We start from the raw sequence: 17,241 nt of genomic DNA, 5'->3' as shown, positions 1-17,241 counted from the left end.
GTACGTTCCTTTGTAAGACAAAAAAGAATACGTAAATAAATAAATGAATAAATAAATGTGACGCATCAAGAAAAAAGTTATCCAAATGGGACAGAAATCTGTAGATATTATTTACACGTACGGAAAAACAAAAAAAAGAATGATTTATCCAATAGAAAAAGATTTACGAATGGATTAAGTCAATAAAGTGTTGGTCGGGCCCTGGCACTTCTGCAAGGGGTTATTCAGCTTGGAATTGATTGCCAGAGTTGTTGGATGTCCTCCTGAGGTATATCATCCCAAATTTTGCCCAACTGACGCGTTAGATCGTCAAAATCTCGAGCTGATTGGATCGGCATGCCTATAGTGCTCCAAACGTTCTCAATTGGGAAAATATCCGGTGATCTTGCTGGCCAAGGTAGGGTTTGGGAGGCACGAAGACAAGCAGTATAACCTTACGCCGTGTGCGGTCGGGTGTTTTCCTGTTGAAATGTAAGTCCAGGATAGCTTGCCATTGAGGGGAAACAAAACAGGGCATAGGATATTGTCGAGTTGGTTCTGTGATGAAAGGGTGCCGCAGATTACTACCAACGGGTTCCTGCTATGAAAGGAAATGGCACTCTAGACCATCAACCGAGGTTCTCCAGACATATATTCACTGGACATTGGGGCTCAGTTGGAAGCAAGACACTGAAGACAATTCTGCTCCAGACAGTGAAATTCCAAGTCGAAGGCGTGTTTCATTTCCTTCTTTGTTTTAACGCGTGACTTCAGCTTGGATACCATTCGTATTTCTATGTCGATACGATACTGAGAAGCAGTTTCAAAGTCTGTGGGTCATATTTTCGCAGAAGACGCAGTTGACTTAGAAAGGTACTAACACTTGGTTTCTGACTTCAGAAATACTAAGTTACTAAAACAGAACCGACTAAATGTTTTTATTAAATTATTAAAACGGAGAGTTAGAAATTAATTCCCATCGACAACGTGGTCATTCGGGTAACAAGCTCGGAAGTAGTAAGATAAAGCCACTACTGTTATATTTTAGTTTTTGTGGGTTGCATACATTCAGGGGCTAGCATACATCCAGGTACAAATCTATGGTCCTGCTAAGTGGTTTCTGACTACCTGAGAATAACTGTGGTTATGCTAATTAACTTATTAACCCTTGGGGATAATTCATCCGTATGAGAATCCTCCCACCCTACCCTCTTCCCCTTGTCCTTCCACAGCCCTCAGGGATAAGGGACACTTTCTCTGTCACCTCTTCGCAGTTCAGTTCTGAGCCTCTTTTCTCCCTTCTGGAAAATCCTCCAGCGATCTCCGTACCTTCCCCACTTCCCTCCTTCCCTTTCCCACCTGGAAACTGGCAGAAAAACTCAAGCTGTGCTGATCTCAGGACACGAAATTGAAATCAATACCAACTGACATAGAAACCCCTAGGCTACCTCCTTCCCCACCTCTCCACCTCCTCTCCTTGAACTCTGAGCCACTTTCGATATAAAAAAAATTGGTGGGATATAGGTCAATTGAGGTACCTCCGCTCGTAAGATTTCACCTTACATCCTATTGGTGGATACTGGTGCAATCAGGTCAAAATCCTTACTGTGTCGATTCCGCAGCCCATCAGTTCCCCAGAAATATTAGCTCACATTTGATTGATCACTGCAGCTCATTTGAATATTTAGCGAGAAACAGCTCATCATGATTGACAGTGCAGAATATTGCAATCTGGGGGGAAAATCTCACTTAAAACAATCACCACAACCCACATCTGTCGAATAAGAAAAATCTTCAAGTCACACTGTCCACGGACTACAGGTGTGCTGGGAACTACACTGGCTTCAAAATTAGGTCTTCATGTGCACCACACTGCACAACATGTGCTGCACTACCAGCAACCCTTTGAGTCCCAAGCACTGGACTGTGAGGCACTGGGTCACCTGCGGAGGAATATGTGATACTTGATGTCGGCTTCCTTTGAAATTTGATGCAGACTGACTTCTCATTTTCTTCCAAACACGCACGTTCCACACCACATAAGTGGAAGCAGCTGCTGTATGTACTCATCCTGGTATGCAGATACTGACTCAATACCACCAGCATAGGACGCTGGGGGAAGCCTCCACCCTCCTGTCTTCTCCCCCCTCCCACCTCGCCCCTCTGGTTACTCCCTGTGAGACAAACAATCAGGTGGTGGCAACTCTTCGATATTCATACATGGACTCAAGTGGCTGCTTCCTGACCAGGAAGCACATGTCAGGTGCCGCCGGAAACTACGCCATCCACTCTTTTGTTCTGAACAAGGAAGCGGATACCTAGTAAATCCCCAGCCCTCCCCAAAATGCTGGACTATGGATGTCTCGGAAATAGTCCATTTGTGCTACCCCCACTCAATCAGATTGATTGGCTAATTAATTAAATCAATACAATCTATGTGGTACAGTTTTTCCTTGCTTCCTATTGGTACATATTAGGACTGAGATTTATGGCGGGAAATTCTGGGGCTATCCGGTTTCTGAGGCTGCAACTGCCTAGTTTCCCCTACCCTACTCTTCCCCATTCTGGATTTTCCTTTCTCTCTAATGGTGGATAATGGCACAATTAGGACATTTTTCAGGGAATCCATTACGCTGGAGGTAGCTTAAAATGGAAGTGTGAATTTCAAATTTCAGCTCAGTTGCGCTATGTCCTTAAACAATTGGCAGGGACAGGCCAGGGATTTGACAGGTGTGTGCTCGCAATACCATTATTGGAAACACTAAATTGATCAAACAGGAATTTGACTTTGTGATTGGAAGCGGTGCTGTATAAAATGATAGTTATTTATGATATTGGAGAAAATTTATGCCATCACGGATGTGTGATTCCCGACGGCTACAGGTCTGCTGTGTGTATTTTTTAAAGCACTATAGAATTACCATGTTTGTTCTCTCCTGTAAAGCAGAAAGGAGGGGAAGGGGACTACTGCGTAACAGTAACTCACCTTCATTTAATCAAATACCACTCCACCTTTCAGATGCAAGACGGAGTCCACTGGGGTGTACTAAGAAGCCCTCAGTGCCACACACTGCAGACATCGTCACGTGGACAGGACACTTTATAAAATGGTTCAAGTGGCTCTAAGCACTATGGGGTCTTAACATCTGAGGTCATCAGTCCCCTAGACTTAGAACTACTTAAACCTAACTAACCTAAGGATATCACACACATCCATGCCCGAGGCAGGATTCGAACCTGCGACCGTAGCAGCAGCGCGGTTCCGGACTGAAGCGCCTAGAACCGCTCTGTCGCAGCGGACGGCTACACTTTATAAACACACTTAAACCATGACCCGTTCAATAGTAGTTGCCATGGTTAGATGTTGGAGAGCGTGAAAACTTCCATAGGCCACCGCCGCCACTCGTCTCTGCGCCCCAAAGCTCCTGGCATCCTGTATTTGATGTAAAGAGGCAGGAAAGACTACCGCCGTGACCGCCAAACCGTCAGCCGATCAATTTACATGGGGGAATAACCGTCCAGCGCGAACACTAGTCATATTGATCCTACTCACAAAACTCAGATGATGGCAAGGGCTGCCCAATACATACAGAGTATTAGTTCGTTATTCACCTGTATAGAGGAACTCATGGATAGGTCAACAGCAACCTCGTACACTACCTGTCTGGTTCGGGAGGCTCTGCAGCAGATCGCGCCTTAAGGCGGACCATGCACCCTGACACAAAGTGTAGCTGTTCTTGGAATCCTGCCACGTATTTATTTGTGTAATTACAATGAAATATTCCGACCATAGCGACAATCTGGTGAAATTCGAGAGTGATCAAAGTATCGGGAGTACCTCCTCATGACAACAGTGACTCTGGAAATATAAATTTTCAACATAAACCTATATTCTCGTTATGAATATACATAATTCTCCACATTAGATCTTTCATACCCCTTACGGCTATCGATGCACTGAATTCGCAGTTTTCGACATAAAAATCGCAGAATCTATCTTACCCTTACGACCCGACGTAGACCCACTCACCTCATCTCACTTTCTTTGCACATGTCAGAACAGTGACCATAGTAACATTACACTCCAACACATACACATTTCAGACAAACAGTGCAGTTACTATTCATCTGTGTATAGCGTCCGAATGAACTATAGTATGTCCACACTAATACTGTCTAGATGACTCGATTCTCCAAAGTTGTAGGATATGATTTGGCGGTTAGCTCTTCCAGTCAATCAGATCTGAGAACAGACTGCAGGTATTTTCAATCAGCGTTTCTGGAAGGCGCTGCATCCCGCCAAGACTCTCTGAAACAAGTGTTGTAAAGCACAAGCGTCTGGAAATATGCGATAATCAACAAGTGTTCCGCGGATATAAGGGTTGGAAAGACCTCACTGATATGGGTCTGTGCACTGTTATAAATATTACAGTAGATAGCGCCCCAAAGAAGTTTATACGCTATAGCAGATACAATTGAACCCTAGCATTGGTATATTGTGCAGGTGTAAGAGATGAATCTATCACGCCGGCCAGAGTGGCCGAGCGGTTCTAGGCGCTACAGTCTGGAGCCGCGCGACCGCTACGGTCGCAGGTTCGAATCCTGCCTCGGGCATGGATGTGTGTGATGTCCTTAGGTTGGTTAGGTTTAAGTAGTTCTAAGTTCTAGGGGACTGATGACCTCAGCAATTAAGTCCCATAGTGCTCAGAGCCATTTGAACCATTTTGAATCTATCACCCTTTATGGTGGGATATACTCATCAATGCGTTGAAGTCACAACTCCCCAAATCAAGCCTACTCTTCGCCTTCGGCAACACACATGTAATTTTTTACAGGCACAATAGTCTGATCGCTTCCCACACATGTCTGGTGATTTGTCGGAACACTAACCACAGTAGCTTTACGTTTCAACAGCAGAACATTCCCGACAAGTAGCGTGATATCATTTATAAGCGTATAGCGTCCGAAACATTATTATATTTCCGCACTTCACACCAGCTGAGTGTCGTTCCGTGCCGCCTGCCATAGCTTTCCAGCAGAAAAACCCTCCAGCCATAGCGTCATTATCGCATATTTGTCGAGGAATAAGTGGCGTAATTACAAAAAAAATCCACACCTTCTTTTATTTATGTTACATACGTTGTTGCACGATAGTCATCGAATACCAGAGCAGGAAGAACTGACAGATTTAATTTAGAAAGAGTGACTTACAAGACTCCAGCTAACTTCTACGAAAACATCACCTCAGTCCCAAGACGTCTCATCCCACGAGAATGTGGGGCGGCGGGTTGATAATAATAAATCATAAGTAATAGGAAATATTAGAATATTGTTCGCAGTGTTTTACTAGAGACTGGAAACTATAATTATGGTCAGCCAGAAAGCGATGGAGAACATACTGACCATAGTTTCCAGTCTGAAAGTTCACATTCTTGTCCAGCCCACTGAAGCAAATGTTTCTACTCTCTATTGTCCGCCCCAGGTAGCTGAGTGGTCAGCGCGACAGAATGTCAATCCTAAGGGCCCGGGTTCGATTACCGGCTGAGTCAGAAATTTTCTCCGCTCAGGGACTGGGTGTTGTGTTGTCCTAGTTATCATCATTTCATCTCTATCGACGCGCATGTCACCGAAGTGGCGTCAAATCGAGAGACTTGCACCTGGGCCGGCCGCGGTGGTCTCGCGGTTCTAGGCGCGCAGTCCGGAACCGTGCGACTGCTACGGTCGCAGGTTCGAATCCTGCCTCGGGCATGGATGTGTGTGATGTGCTTAGGTTAGTTAGGTTTAAGTAGTTCTAAGTTCTAGGGGACTAATGACCACAGCAGTTGAGTCCCATAGTGCTCAGAGCCATTTGAACCATTTGAACTTGCACCTGGCGAACGGTCTACTCGACGGGAGACCCTAGTCACACGACACTCTATTTATTCAGCGGGGTCAGGAACTATGATTATAAATGAAGAGTTTGAGTTTTAATTGATAGCTGTATTTAATAAATTTTCGCATGCACAGCATCGTAATACTCATGATGTTAGTACTTACAATAAATCTGTAATCTGAAAAGCACTATGAGCTGTTCAGAGGCGACCTCTACGGTACATTCCCATTAAATGGTCTTTCGCCCTGACTGCTGATTATCAAAATAATTACTCGCAATAAAGGTGGAAAATAATTGTCACCACTTGCCATGAGGATTTTGTTAACATTACGGGCGGCACACTAACAGTTACTTCCGAAAAATCTAGGCGATCGAGGACGGTGTACAGTCCTCTCAATTTCACTTCCTATTTGTACCGAAAACATGAGTTAAGTTGCGGTCTGTCTGTGACTTCATCCGAGGCATTGCGTACTCTGGCGTTTGACTGACGTGTATCGTACGATAGAGTGCGAAGTGGAGTTCAAATGGTTCAATTGGCTCTGAGCACTATGGGACTCAACTGCTGAGGTCATAAGTCCCCTAGAACTTAGAACTACTTAAACCTAACTAACCTAAGGACATCACACACATCCATGCCCGGGGCAGGATTCGAACCTGCGACCGTAGCGGTCTTGCGGTTCCAGACTGCAGCGCCTTTAACCGCACGGCCACTTCGGCCGGCGCGCAGTGGAGTCTTTTCAAAAATCCGAACGACCCAGGACGGTGTACAGTCCGCGCTAGTTCACTTTTTTTTAATTACTGAAAATATGCGTTTAGTAACAGCCTGTCTGTGACGTCATCCGAGGCAGCGCGTACCCCGACGTTTGACTGACGCGGATTGTTCAGTGGCTGCGTGCGGAGTGAAGTCAAGTCACTGTTTTTTTTTCTTTATTGTTATTTGAATACCTTTATAATAAAGGTAGGCCGGCAGCGACCTATGTATGCCGCTTTTCGGCCACATACAGGAAACAGAAAGACGGAAAAACAAACATGGTGGACAAAAACGGGAAACTGACATAGTAAAATAAATGAAGCCGTTCACAGGCGCACTGTTTGAATAAAAAACGTTCATCACGAAACATAACAGGGACGAATGATTTTACACACGTGAACGGAAGAGCTCAAATGGAGAAGCACTGACGCGCGAAGACACACACGAGCACTGGTGACGATCTCTGGCGCATGAAGACACACTGTTCACACACAAAGCCTGGGCCTTCCAAAGGGAAGAGGTGCGGGTAGGAGGAAGAGAGGTGGGGGTTCTTGATGCCAGTGGAGGAGGAGAAGGGAGAAGGGAGAGGGAGGGGAGAGAGGGTAGGGGGTTGGGGAAAAACACAGGGGGAGGAAGGGGAGGATCAAAGTTGGTAGTAGGTGTAGACGGAGGGGAGGAGGACATCATCAGGGAGTGGGAGTTGGCGGAAGCCACCTTGGGCAAGGGTATAGAGGGTGGAGACATGGAGAGGGGGTAGGATGTGGGAGTACAGGCGTGGCATCGGACAGGGGTGAGAAAGGATGGGAGAGACAAGTGCGTAAGGGGGATCGAGTTTGTGGGAGATGTGAAGGATCCATAGCTGTTTCAGGAAAAGGAGGTGGTGTGGGAACGGAATTAAGTCATACAGGATCCGCCTGGGGGAGGGGAGGTGGATGCGATAGGTGAGGTGGAGTGTATGGCGTTCCAAGATTTGAAGGGATTTGTAGAAGGTAGGAGAGGCGGCGATCCAGGCAGTATGGACATAGCAGAGGATAGGGCAGATGAGGGATTTATAGGTGTGGAGGGCGGTGCAGGGGTCCAGACCCTATTTGCGGCCAGAAAGGAGCTTGAGGAGGTGGAGTCAGGAGCGTTGTGAGGGTATCCCGGTAGGCATTCCAGTTGGCACAGGGAAGTCACTGCCTCTCCAGCCGTATTTATATACGGGCGCAGCGGACGGCCAAGGGAACACCTGCTGTCATCCGCTCTGTGCCACCGGTAGTAGCCTCTGAACGGCCGCTTTCTCGGGCACATAATATTTTATAACACTGTTGTGTATTAATTTAGAATCTCCCTAATTTTTGTATGAATGTAATTAAGTTAGCTATAATCACAGAAAAAGTTGTAGCTCACCTGCATTTAAACTTTGCCGCCTAAACTTTTTGGAACGGAACTGACAGTAGAACATGACCTCTGTACTAGAACCTTTTATTTGTTATTACTAACATCAAGGCCTTGAAACTTGTTATAGCACAATTATTTAATAGGTTTCATTGCGTGCTGTAATCAGAACTTTCTAGCATTAATATAACAGATACTTAATCTACTACAAAAAACAACGTTTTCGTTCCAAATTTAGTTTTCAGTAAATATCTCGAACACTATTAGAGGTAGCCTAATGGGGTTACATAGTTTCTATTTTTATGTTGAACTAAAACATCAGACAAATTTCATATTTCTAAGTTTAATATTTAGCGCCTTCAGTTTTTCTTAAAAACGAGGATTCTGACCAAAATATTGCTGTAATCATGTTGAGACTTCTACCAATTAATTTTGATACCCACCTGCACTTATGACCAATTTTTAGTTTGCTAGCTTTATTATTTAGCGCCACTTCTTTTTTTCTTAAAACGAAGTATTTAGGGAAAGATATTCATCCGGTCACCCTGAGATTTGACAGTTTAAACATTAATATACTAAAGCACATACTGACAAAGTTTGGAAAAGCAACTTTAACTTCATTCTTAAATTGTGATACAATACTTGTGTTCAACGCAGGGACGCGTTATAGTGACCTGGCGCTAGCAGCAGTGAACTGGGGTAAGTCCCGGCATACTCGCTGGCCTCTGTATCTCTCAAATGATACAGCGCTTGTTTCGCCACATCACCCCATTTTTAGTTTAGTGAAAAAATTATTTTTGAACAAAATTAAATACTAGGAACAACGGATGCTATTAAAACTGACGTCTTTTAAATTAAATTCATTTTTAGTAAAATTCTTTAACACTACACTTACAAAATAACCTTACATATATAGGCCTACATAGAAAATGACATAATGGGCCTTTAAAAATCATGTACATAAATAACATGAAATAAAATTTTCGATTATTACAAAATTACTTCTTTTACATAATGAAATGATCGTATGGCATTGTTGGCCGGGAGGCCCCTGGCGGGGAAGTTCGGCCGCCGTATCGCAAGTCCTTTTTAGTTGACGCCACTTCGGCGACTTGCACGTCAATGATGATGAAATGATGATGACGAACACACAACACCCAGTCATCACGAGGTAGAGAAAATCTCTGACCCCGCCGGGAATCGAACCCGGGACCCCGTGCGCAGGAAGCGAGAACGCTACCGCAAGACCACGAGCTGCGGACTCTTTTACATAAATTTGTCAGCCTTTAAATGCAAGATGGAGCCGAGCGACCGCTACAGTCGCAGGTTCGAATCCTGCCTCGGGCATGGATGTGTGTGATGTCCTTAGGTTAGTTAGGTTTAATTAGTTTTACGTTCTAGGCGACTGATGACCTCAGAAGTTAAGTCGCATAGTGCTCAGAGCCATTTGAACCATTACCTGCAAGAGAAACACACAAAAATTTTCACTTTTAAGTACTCACTTATTTAATCACAATCGTGGGCACCAATGTGAACGTCCTTATGACACTTTCACTAAATCATTAGAAATAGGGGTGAGATTTCACTTCCCCGTTATATTTTATTACAAAAAGTAAAGGGGGATTCACTGTAGATCGTGTCGTCCACGCTTCCTTCCCCACTACACCTTGTAGGCTGCCTTTCACGAAGCCTCCATGTTCCCGAGAAAAAGATAACACAGTCAAAGTTTCTGTTTTCAACTTACATCTAAGGGAGGCCAAAACACATTTTATATTATATTTTCCTGCAATAGTTCCAATAAATGAGAAGTTACAAGGAAGGTTTTCTTTTATCTTTTTTTTATTTAGGAAATTATCAACTTTTTCTTTTTTAAAATGTTTGTTAGCAATACGTTACATCATAAAACAGTAAGGTTTCACTGCATTATTAAGCGTGAATCACAAACAGATTTAACCATGAGTGTGTGTGTCGCGTCATCATACACTGATGTGATAGATAGTGGCTATTCGTGTATTCCCATCCACACTATGTCCTTGCGGTGTGGCTGGAATGATCCACGGTTAAATAAGTGACATGTATGTTGGAGTTCATAGTGACCTTGACCATGCAGTTAGAAACCGTCGGAGCACTTCCATTACTCAGAGCTACCACAACAAAGAGAGTAGTGGAATGGAATGACTGCCCTAATTCATAAACATTTTTGTCGTGTTTTTCCTCCGTTCACAATTTTAGCCGGTTTTTCCATAATTTCAAAACATTTTACCCAATTACTCTAGTTTAAAACCACTACTCTCGACAGCTTCTTACGTCAACAAAACGTATCATGGTTTCGATCTCGGTATGCTATCCACCAGTGACATTGCAGCTGGATTATCAATTTCTACACCACCTCCACTACTTTTCGAGTGGACGTATCGTGCATACTGTTGTACTGCGTACATAAGATGACACAAATACTATTTCGTACTGTGGAAAATAGCAGCAAAGAGGAGGTACAAATACTACGTTCCTTAGAAGAAACACTTTATTAAATCGGTAATAGTTTATTACTTGTAGTCGAATTAAGTCGGGTGATGCTGAAGGAATTAGATTAGGAAATGACACACTTAAAGTAGTAAAGGAGGTTTGCTATTTGGGGAGCAATATAACTGATGATGGTCGAAGTAGAGAGGATATAAAATGTAGACTGGCAATGGCTAGAAAAGCGTTTCTGAAGAAGAGAAATTTGTTAACATCGAGTATAGATTTAAGTGTCAGGAAGTCGTTTCTGAAAGTATTTGTATGGAGTGTAGCCATGTATGGAAGTGAAACATGGACGATAAATAGTTTGGACAAGAAGAGAATAGAAGCTTTCGAAATGTGGAGCTACAGAAGAATGCTGAAGATTAGATGGGTAGATCACGTAACTAATGAGGAGGTATTGAATAGAATAGGGGAGAAGAGGAGTTTGTGGCACAACTTGACAAGAAGGGACCGGTTGGTAGGGCATGTTATAAGGCATCAAGGGATCACAAATTCAGCATTGGAGGGCAGCGTGGAGGGTAAAAATCTAAGGGGGAGACCAAGAGATGAATACACTAAGAAGATCCGGAAGGATGTAGGTTACAGTAAGTACTGAGAGACGAAGAAGCTTGCACAGGATAGAGTAGCATGGAAAGCTGCATCAAACCAGTCTCAGGACTGAAGACCACCACCACCAACAACAACAACAGTTTATTACTATTGACCATCTCCCACTGTGTGAATGGGAGTCACAAAATATTCTCTCATTCGTTGGATAAAGTCAGAGATTAAAATATTTCACCAACACTTTTGGTGATTACCACCCCAACAAACCAATCATTCCCATAACAGCACTCTGTCCTCTATTTCGAAACGAGTTACCCCTTTGCTGAACCCATCGGCTCGGGATCCTGAGCAAAACTGTAGAAGGTCTGTATCTACATAGCTCTAAATAAAAGAAGAATGGTACTGTTTGTGCATAACGGAGCTCCTGACGGAAAGAGTTTGAAATATTTCACATAAACCACTAGTGTGTTATTAATTCTGTAGTTTTGTTGAAGTGTTTGGATTCCATACTAAGAAAGTACTGGAAATAGAGAAATGATTATAGAACATAAACACACACTCCTAAGGCCACACGGTTCCACATTTAAACATGCTATAAAGTTAAAGCGGTGTGGTTTCCGATATATTAATCGCATCGAATGCAACACTGTCAGTACTCCAATGCAAAAATATATTTACAACACCTGACGTATTTTCACCCTGCAGGTTTCCTATGATACGCACTATGCTGAGAACTTTTAAGATGATAAAACAACTGCCCTCTACACCAAGGAACAAAAAAAGTATATTCTTTGTGGTAAATGCACAGTATAGCTCTCCGGAGATGTAAAGCGCCCACTATTCACATCCGATTACGGTTCTGAAATGCTATGCTTGCATCAGTCCTATAAAACGATCGGCAGCAACGAAAAATGCATGAAACAACGATATCTTAACAGGAAATTGACAAATGCATTGCAGCGGTGTTTGATATTTGAAATTAACGCCATGCTGCTCTAATTCCACAAACAGAACACAATCTTTTCCACACACATCTGTCAAGAAAATGTAACCCCTGCTACTGACTTAAGACATCCCAAGAGCAGAATACCTAGCTGGACTCCTCTAATTTACTCTTTCTAAATTAAGTCTGTCAGTTCTTCCTGGGGTGGCTTACGGCGACTATCGTACAACAACGTACGTAACATAAATAAAAGAAGGTGTGGAACTTTTTTGTAATTACGCCTCTTATTACTCGACAAATATGCGATGACGATGATATGGTGGGAGGATTTTGCTGCCGGGTAGCTATGGTAGGCCGTCCAAAACGACACTCAGCTGGTGTGAATTGCGGACATACCATAATTTTTCTGGCTCTATGCGCATATAACAAATGATATTACGCTACTTGTCGGGAATGTTACGCTGTTGGAACGTAAAGCTACAGCGGTTAGAGTTCCGACAAATCACTAGACGTGTGTGGGAAGTGATCAGACTATTATTCCTTTAAGTACGTACGTGTGTGTTGCTGTGGGGGAAGAGTAGGCTTGATTTGGGAATTGTGATTTCAACGGATTGATGAGAATATCCGACCATAAGGGGTGACAGATTCATCTCGTACGGCTGCACAATATACCAGTGCAAGTGTGTAACTGGATCCGCTATAGTCTACGGACACGGCAAGCAATATGGCAGTGACATCATGGATGAGACGACGTTCTGCATAGAATATACTCTTACCGACTCCCCTAAGCGGATCCTCAAAAGTTCTTTGTGGCACTGTCGACTGTGGAGTTAATTACAGTACATCAAACCATATAAGTTAATGTATTCCCCACACTTTCATCCGATGGAGCGCTGTTGATTATTACATAGTGCCTTGTAACAGAACCCTTTTATTTATCCGCTCGTTCGGGATCTGAATAGCAGCCCAAAATTAGATAATTAATTAATGTGACCGTGTACCTAATGGGCTGGCAATCGGATTGGACTGCTCAGGGGATGTTACATTCCGTATTGTCCTTCGCAAATACTGTAATAAGTCCTGTTTAGTGGTAAGAAGGACACAACACAGTTTCACAAACAAGATCTATATTCGTAGCAAAAGCACAAAATAAGGAGACAGCCACTGCCTTCGTCAATACACTGTAAATGACGGCTAATCTCAGCACAGGTTTCTTTAGTTATTCTTAATCGTCACACGCAACATCCAATCACTGTAATCCAAGTAATGCCGGCGCGGTAGACGCGGAAGTTCAATAGCGGCACTTAATGTCACTGAAATCACTCTGTAATTAAACTTTCTCACTTTCCCGTATAATACTAACACAAAGGGGTTAAACCGCGGCGATGGCCACTCCCTTTGTCGATAATTTGCATTAATTCAACTGCTGGCTTCTGCACAGCTCTGCCCGCCTCGCGGGAACCTACCACACCCTTACTTCAGCACATCTCAACTCTAACTGCTCTCCGCCCAGTTCTTCCCGCCTCGCGGGAATCTACCCAAGCCGCACTCGGCACTCCGGTGAACCCCCTCTAGCTCTCGCGACCTGCACACACACTCGATAGTTGCCCTGTCGACCTGTGTGAGCGCAAACTTAGCAGTAAGGGCCTGCGGACCCCTTACATCCCCGCCCTCAAAAACTTCTTTTGAACCGCAGGTGAAAAAGAATCGGCAAGGGATTTAAAACATGGCTACATTTGAACAGAGCATACAATACAAATAATTAATGAATTTACAATTTTTCAAATTAATCCTGGACTCCGGTAGTGGGCTGCCTCCACAACAATTTCTACAAAAGGTTATTACATCACATAAATGGCATTGTCCAAAGTTACAATTTTTCATCTCAACCAGCAATAGTCCTCTCTAGTCCAATATCAAAATGACAACACACACAGCATATATACTCAAAAATTTTTACCTAAACACAGAATATATGAATACTACACTACCATTTTGCTATTACAGGTTTTATATCCATCCTTAGATAACCTTCGACATGAAATATGCAACTCTAATTGTAATACATCACAAAATCCAATGTAAATAAACACTTCCCTCTTTCAAAAGTCCATTTTACAACTAAATGTCCTAACCATGTCTTAGCAGGTTTATTCAGGTCCTGGTAGCCCCTACTCTTGACCGGACCTCATCTGGAATGTCATTTGGTTTCTCGGTTCCTCCGCCTCTTCCTCGGTAATCAGATGAATGATTAATATGAATCCTTGGGTCATTACTCCCTTCTCTATTCCTATCATTAGCTTGCTTGTATTTCTGTGATCTAATAGACTCCAATTGGTCCAGTATCTTCATTAAGGCCTCTCTACCTTTAATTAGGCTCCTGGATACGGTTCCTTGCCTTTTCTGATTCAATCTTCTTTTTATCGCAGATACCATGACGTTATCATTCAGGGGTTGTTCCAAAATCTCGTTCAATTCCCACAAATGTTTGGCTAATTCTTCCGACGTTCCTTTCCAATTACTAAGTGGTCTGCATCGTAGTGGGTCCTCAAGTGCTGCACACTGACGACTTTTGGGCCAGCATTTCTTCAATAATCCTCCTCCAAACTGATCATAATTAGTAGTCCCTTTCTTCCTTTTGATTCCACAAGTGAAGGCCCCACCTTCGATTGCAACCCACTGGTCATCCTCTTCTCGCTGCATGGCTGCAGCATTTCTCGGATTGATTGCCAATTGGTTTTGTTTATCTCCTATCCCCTCAACCACATCGTTGCATTGTTTCTGCATCTGCGTCACCTCGGTGATCTTTTCTCCCAATTCGGTTCTCGTTCCTTCAACATCGTCTTCTATCTTCTTTGTTAATTCTCCTTCCATCTTCTCCACGTCTCCCTGGACCTGGTCTATATTTTTCTGTAGCTTACTCTCTCTCTCGTCGACATTCATCTTCAATCGTTCTGGTAACTCCTGCATTTCCTTCTTCAGATTACCTTCCATCTTTGTGTACGATGTTTTGATCTCCTGTAAATCTTCCTTTAGTGATTCTCTCGTTTCTTGTGAACTCTTCTTAAATAATTCTCCAGTTTTTTGGTAATCTTCCTTTAATGCCTTAACCTCCTTTAGCAACTCTGCTAACATCGATCGTATATCTGCATCCTTTGAAACCGGCCTAGCTCTCGTCGTTTGTCCCGGTGTCTCGGGATAACTAGTTGAATGTGCTGATGGGCTTCCTAATGACAATCCACAATCACTAATTCCTGAATCATCTTTGTCTTCCTGTCCTATCCCTTTCCTCTCAACTACTGCCTCACAGACCTGCTTATCTTCAAAAGACATTTTTGGTTTATTTCTGATGCACAGCCAAGTATTACAAAATAACCTCCAATAACCCAAAACACTCCTAATTATCATGAAACTAATCAAACCGTACCTGCAATTCTTTCAGTTAACTCCCAAAATGATACTATATGTATGAGTACTGAACATCACAACTTTCAAACCTATTAATTTCCAATACCATTTTCACATACACAATTCATGTAAAAATATTTTAAACAAGATAATCACAACACTCATAAAATCTATAAATGCGAAATTACCAAAACAATTACCATTTATTCAGTGCAGTGTGCATATGTAAGCATGCTATACTTCAGAGTATGTTTCACAAACTTTTCGGAAATTACTGCAATTTAGCATTTTTCCTAACGTAAATATCATTTAAAAATTGTTTATTTATCGCGAAGACTGCACACTGCAATTTACTGTTATGTTAACCCGTCGTCTTCACTCACCAACCGACGTTACCGCGAGTCGCGATGTTTTGACGTTTGAGGTGGGTGTGGCTGTGCCGCCGCTGGAGCTCGCATGAAGTTGAAGATCAGCTGCAAGGCGACGTAGTTCCCCGTCGGCCGCTCCGTGGCGCTGCAGGCGGGCGTAGTTCGTAGTTTGGCCGCTAGATGTCGGGACTGCGCTCGGTATCTCGAAGTCGCGTCGCTCGCCGTGATGTCGTGTGACATCACCTCGCGGATCGAAGCTCTTTGGTGCAACTGCTACGCTGGTCTGCGTGACGTCACTCACTAGTTGTGTCGCCACAATACATTATCGTCAGCATACCAGTTTATGGGTCCACACGAAACCGTCCGATTTACACTGTTCAAAAGGCAATTTCGTTCAACATTTTACCACAAAACACCTTTCTAACAACTTGTATGACGAAATCTTGGCTCGTTTTGCTATTTTACTGTTCACACGTGTCTTTCTTTAGTGTCCACTTTTCACAGTTTTTCGCGCGGATTTTCGCATTTGCACTTTACAACACAGTTTAATATGACCAGAAAAACAGTTTAGTCACAATCGTGCGATATTATTACTTTGTATTGCTCAAAAATTCACTGTTCCTTATCGTGATTTTAACGTTCATGCACTGTCCCGATTCCACCTTGAAAAATTAGTTTCCTGACGTTGAACAAGGTAAATTACCTATTGTTCATTACGACTCGTCCGAAAATTGCACTTGTCCTTTCACGGTAAGCCAAGGGTGTAACATGCCCTTTTATTTATCCGCTCGTTCGGGATCTGAATAGCAGCCCAAAATTAGATAATTAATTAATGTGACCGTGTACCTAATGGGCTGGCAATCGGATTGGACTGCTCAGGGGATGTTACATTCCGTATTGTCCTTCGCAAATACTGTAATAAGTCCTGTTTAGTGGTAAGAAGGACACAACACAGTTTCACAAACAAGATCTATATTCTTAGCAAAAGCACAAAATAAGGAGACAGCCACTGCCTTCGTCAATACACTGTAAATGACGGCTAATCTCAGCACAGGTTTCTTTAGTTATTCTTAATCGTCACACGCAACATCCAATCACTGTAATCCAAGTAATGCCGGCGTGGTAGACGCGGAAGTTCAATAGCGGCACTTAATGTCACTGAAATCACTCTGTAATTAAACTTTCTCACTTTCCCGTATAATACTAACACAAAGGGGTTAAACCGCGGCGATGGCCACTCCCTTTGTCGATAATTTGCATTAATTCAACTGCTGGCTTCTGCACAGCTCTGCCCGCCTCGCAGGAACCTACCACACCCTTACTTCAGCACATCTCAACTCTAACTGCTCTCCGCCCAGTTCTTCCCGCCTCGCGGGAATCTACCCAAGCCGCACTCGGCACTCCGGTGAACCCCCTCTAGCTCTCGCGACCTGCACACACACTCGATAGTTGCCCTGTCGACCTGTGTGAGCGC

At 43.3% G+C, this 17,241-nt stretch overlaps 1 protein-coding gene across 1 annotated transcript; it reads right to left on the bottom strand.

Annotated features, from left to right (window-relative positions):
• Positions 1 to 14,145: 14,145 nt before the first annotated feature.
• Positions 14,146 to 15,126, bottom strand: LOC126249369 (giardin subunit beta-like). Its single transcript, XM_049951022.1, has one exon. The coding sequence runs from the start codon at positions 15,124 to 15,126 to the stop codon at positions 14,146 to 14,148; it is 981 nt and encodes a 326-aa protein (XP_049806979.1).
• Positions 15,127 to 17,241: the final 2,115 nt, after the last annotated feature.

This window comes from Schistocerca nitens, chromosome 3, assembly GCF_023898315.1.
Source record: "Schistocerca nitens isolate TAMUIC-IGC-003100 chromosome 3, iqSchNite1.1, whole genome shotgun sequence".
NCBI classification, from domain to species: Eukaryota; Metazoa; Arthropoda; class Insecta; order Orthoptera; family Acrididae; genus Schistocerca; species Schistocerca nitens.
The sequence above is the reverse complement of the archived record's forward strand: the minus strand, read 5'-3'. Positions and strand labels throughout refer to the sequence as shown.

Excerpts from the sequence above, each read along its gene's own strand:
- LOC126249369 (XM_049951022.1), bottom strand. The coding sequence starts at position 15,126 with ATGTTAGCAGAGTTGCTAAAGGAGGTTAAGGCATTAAAGGAAGATTAC.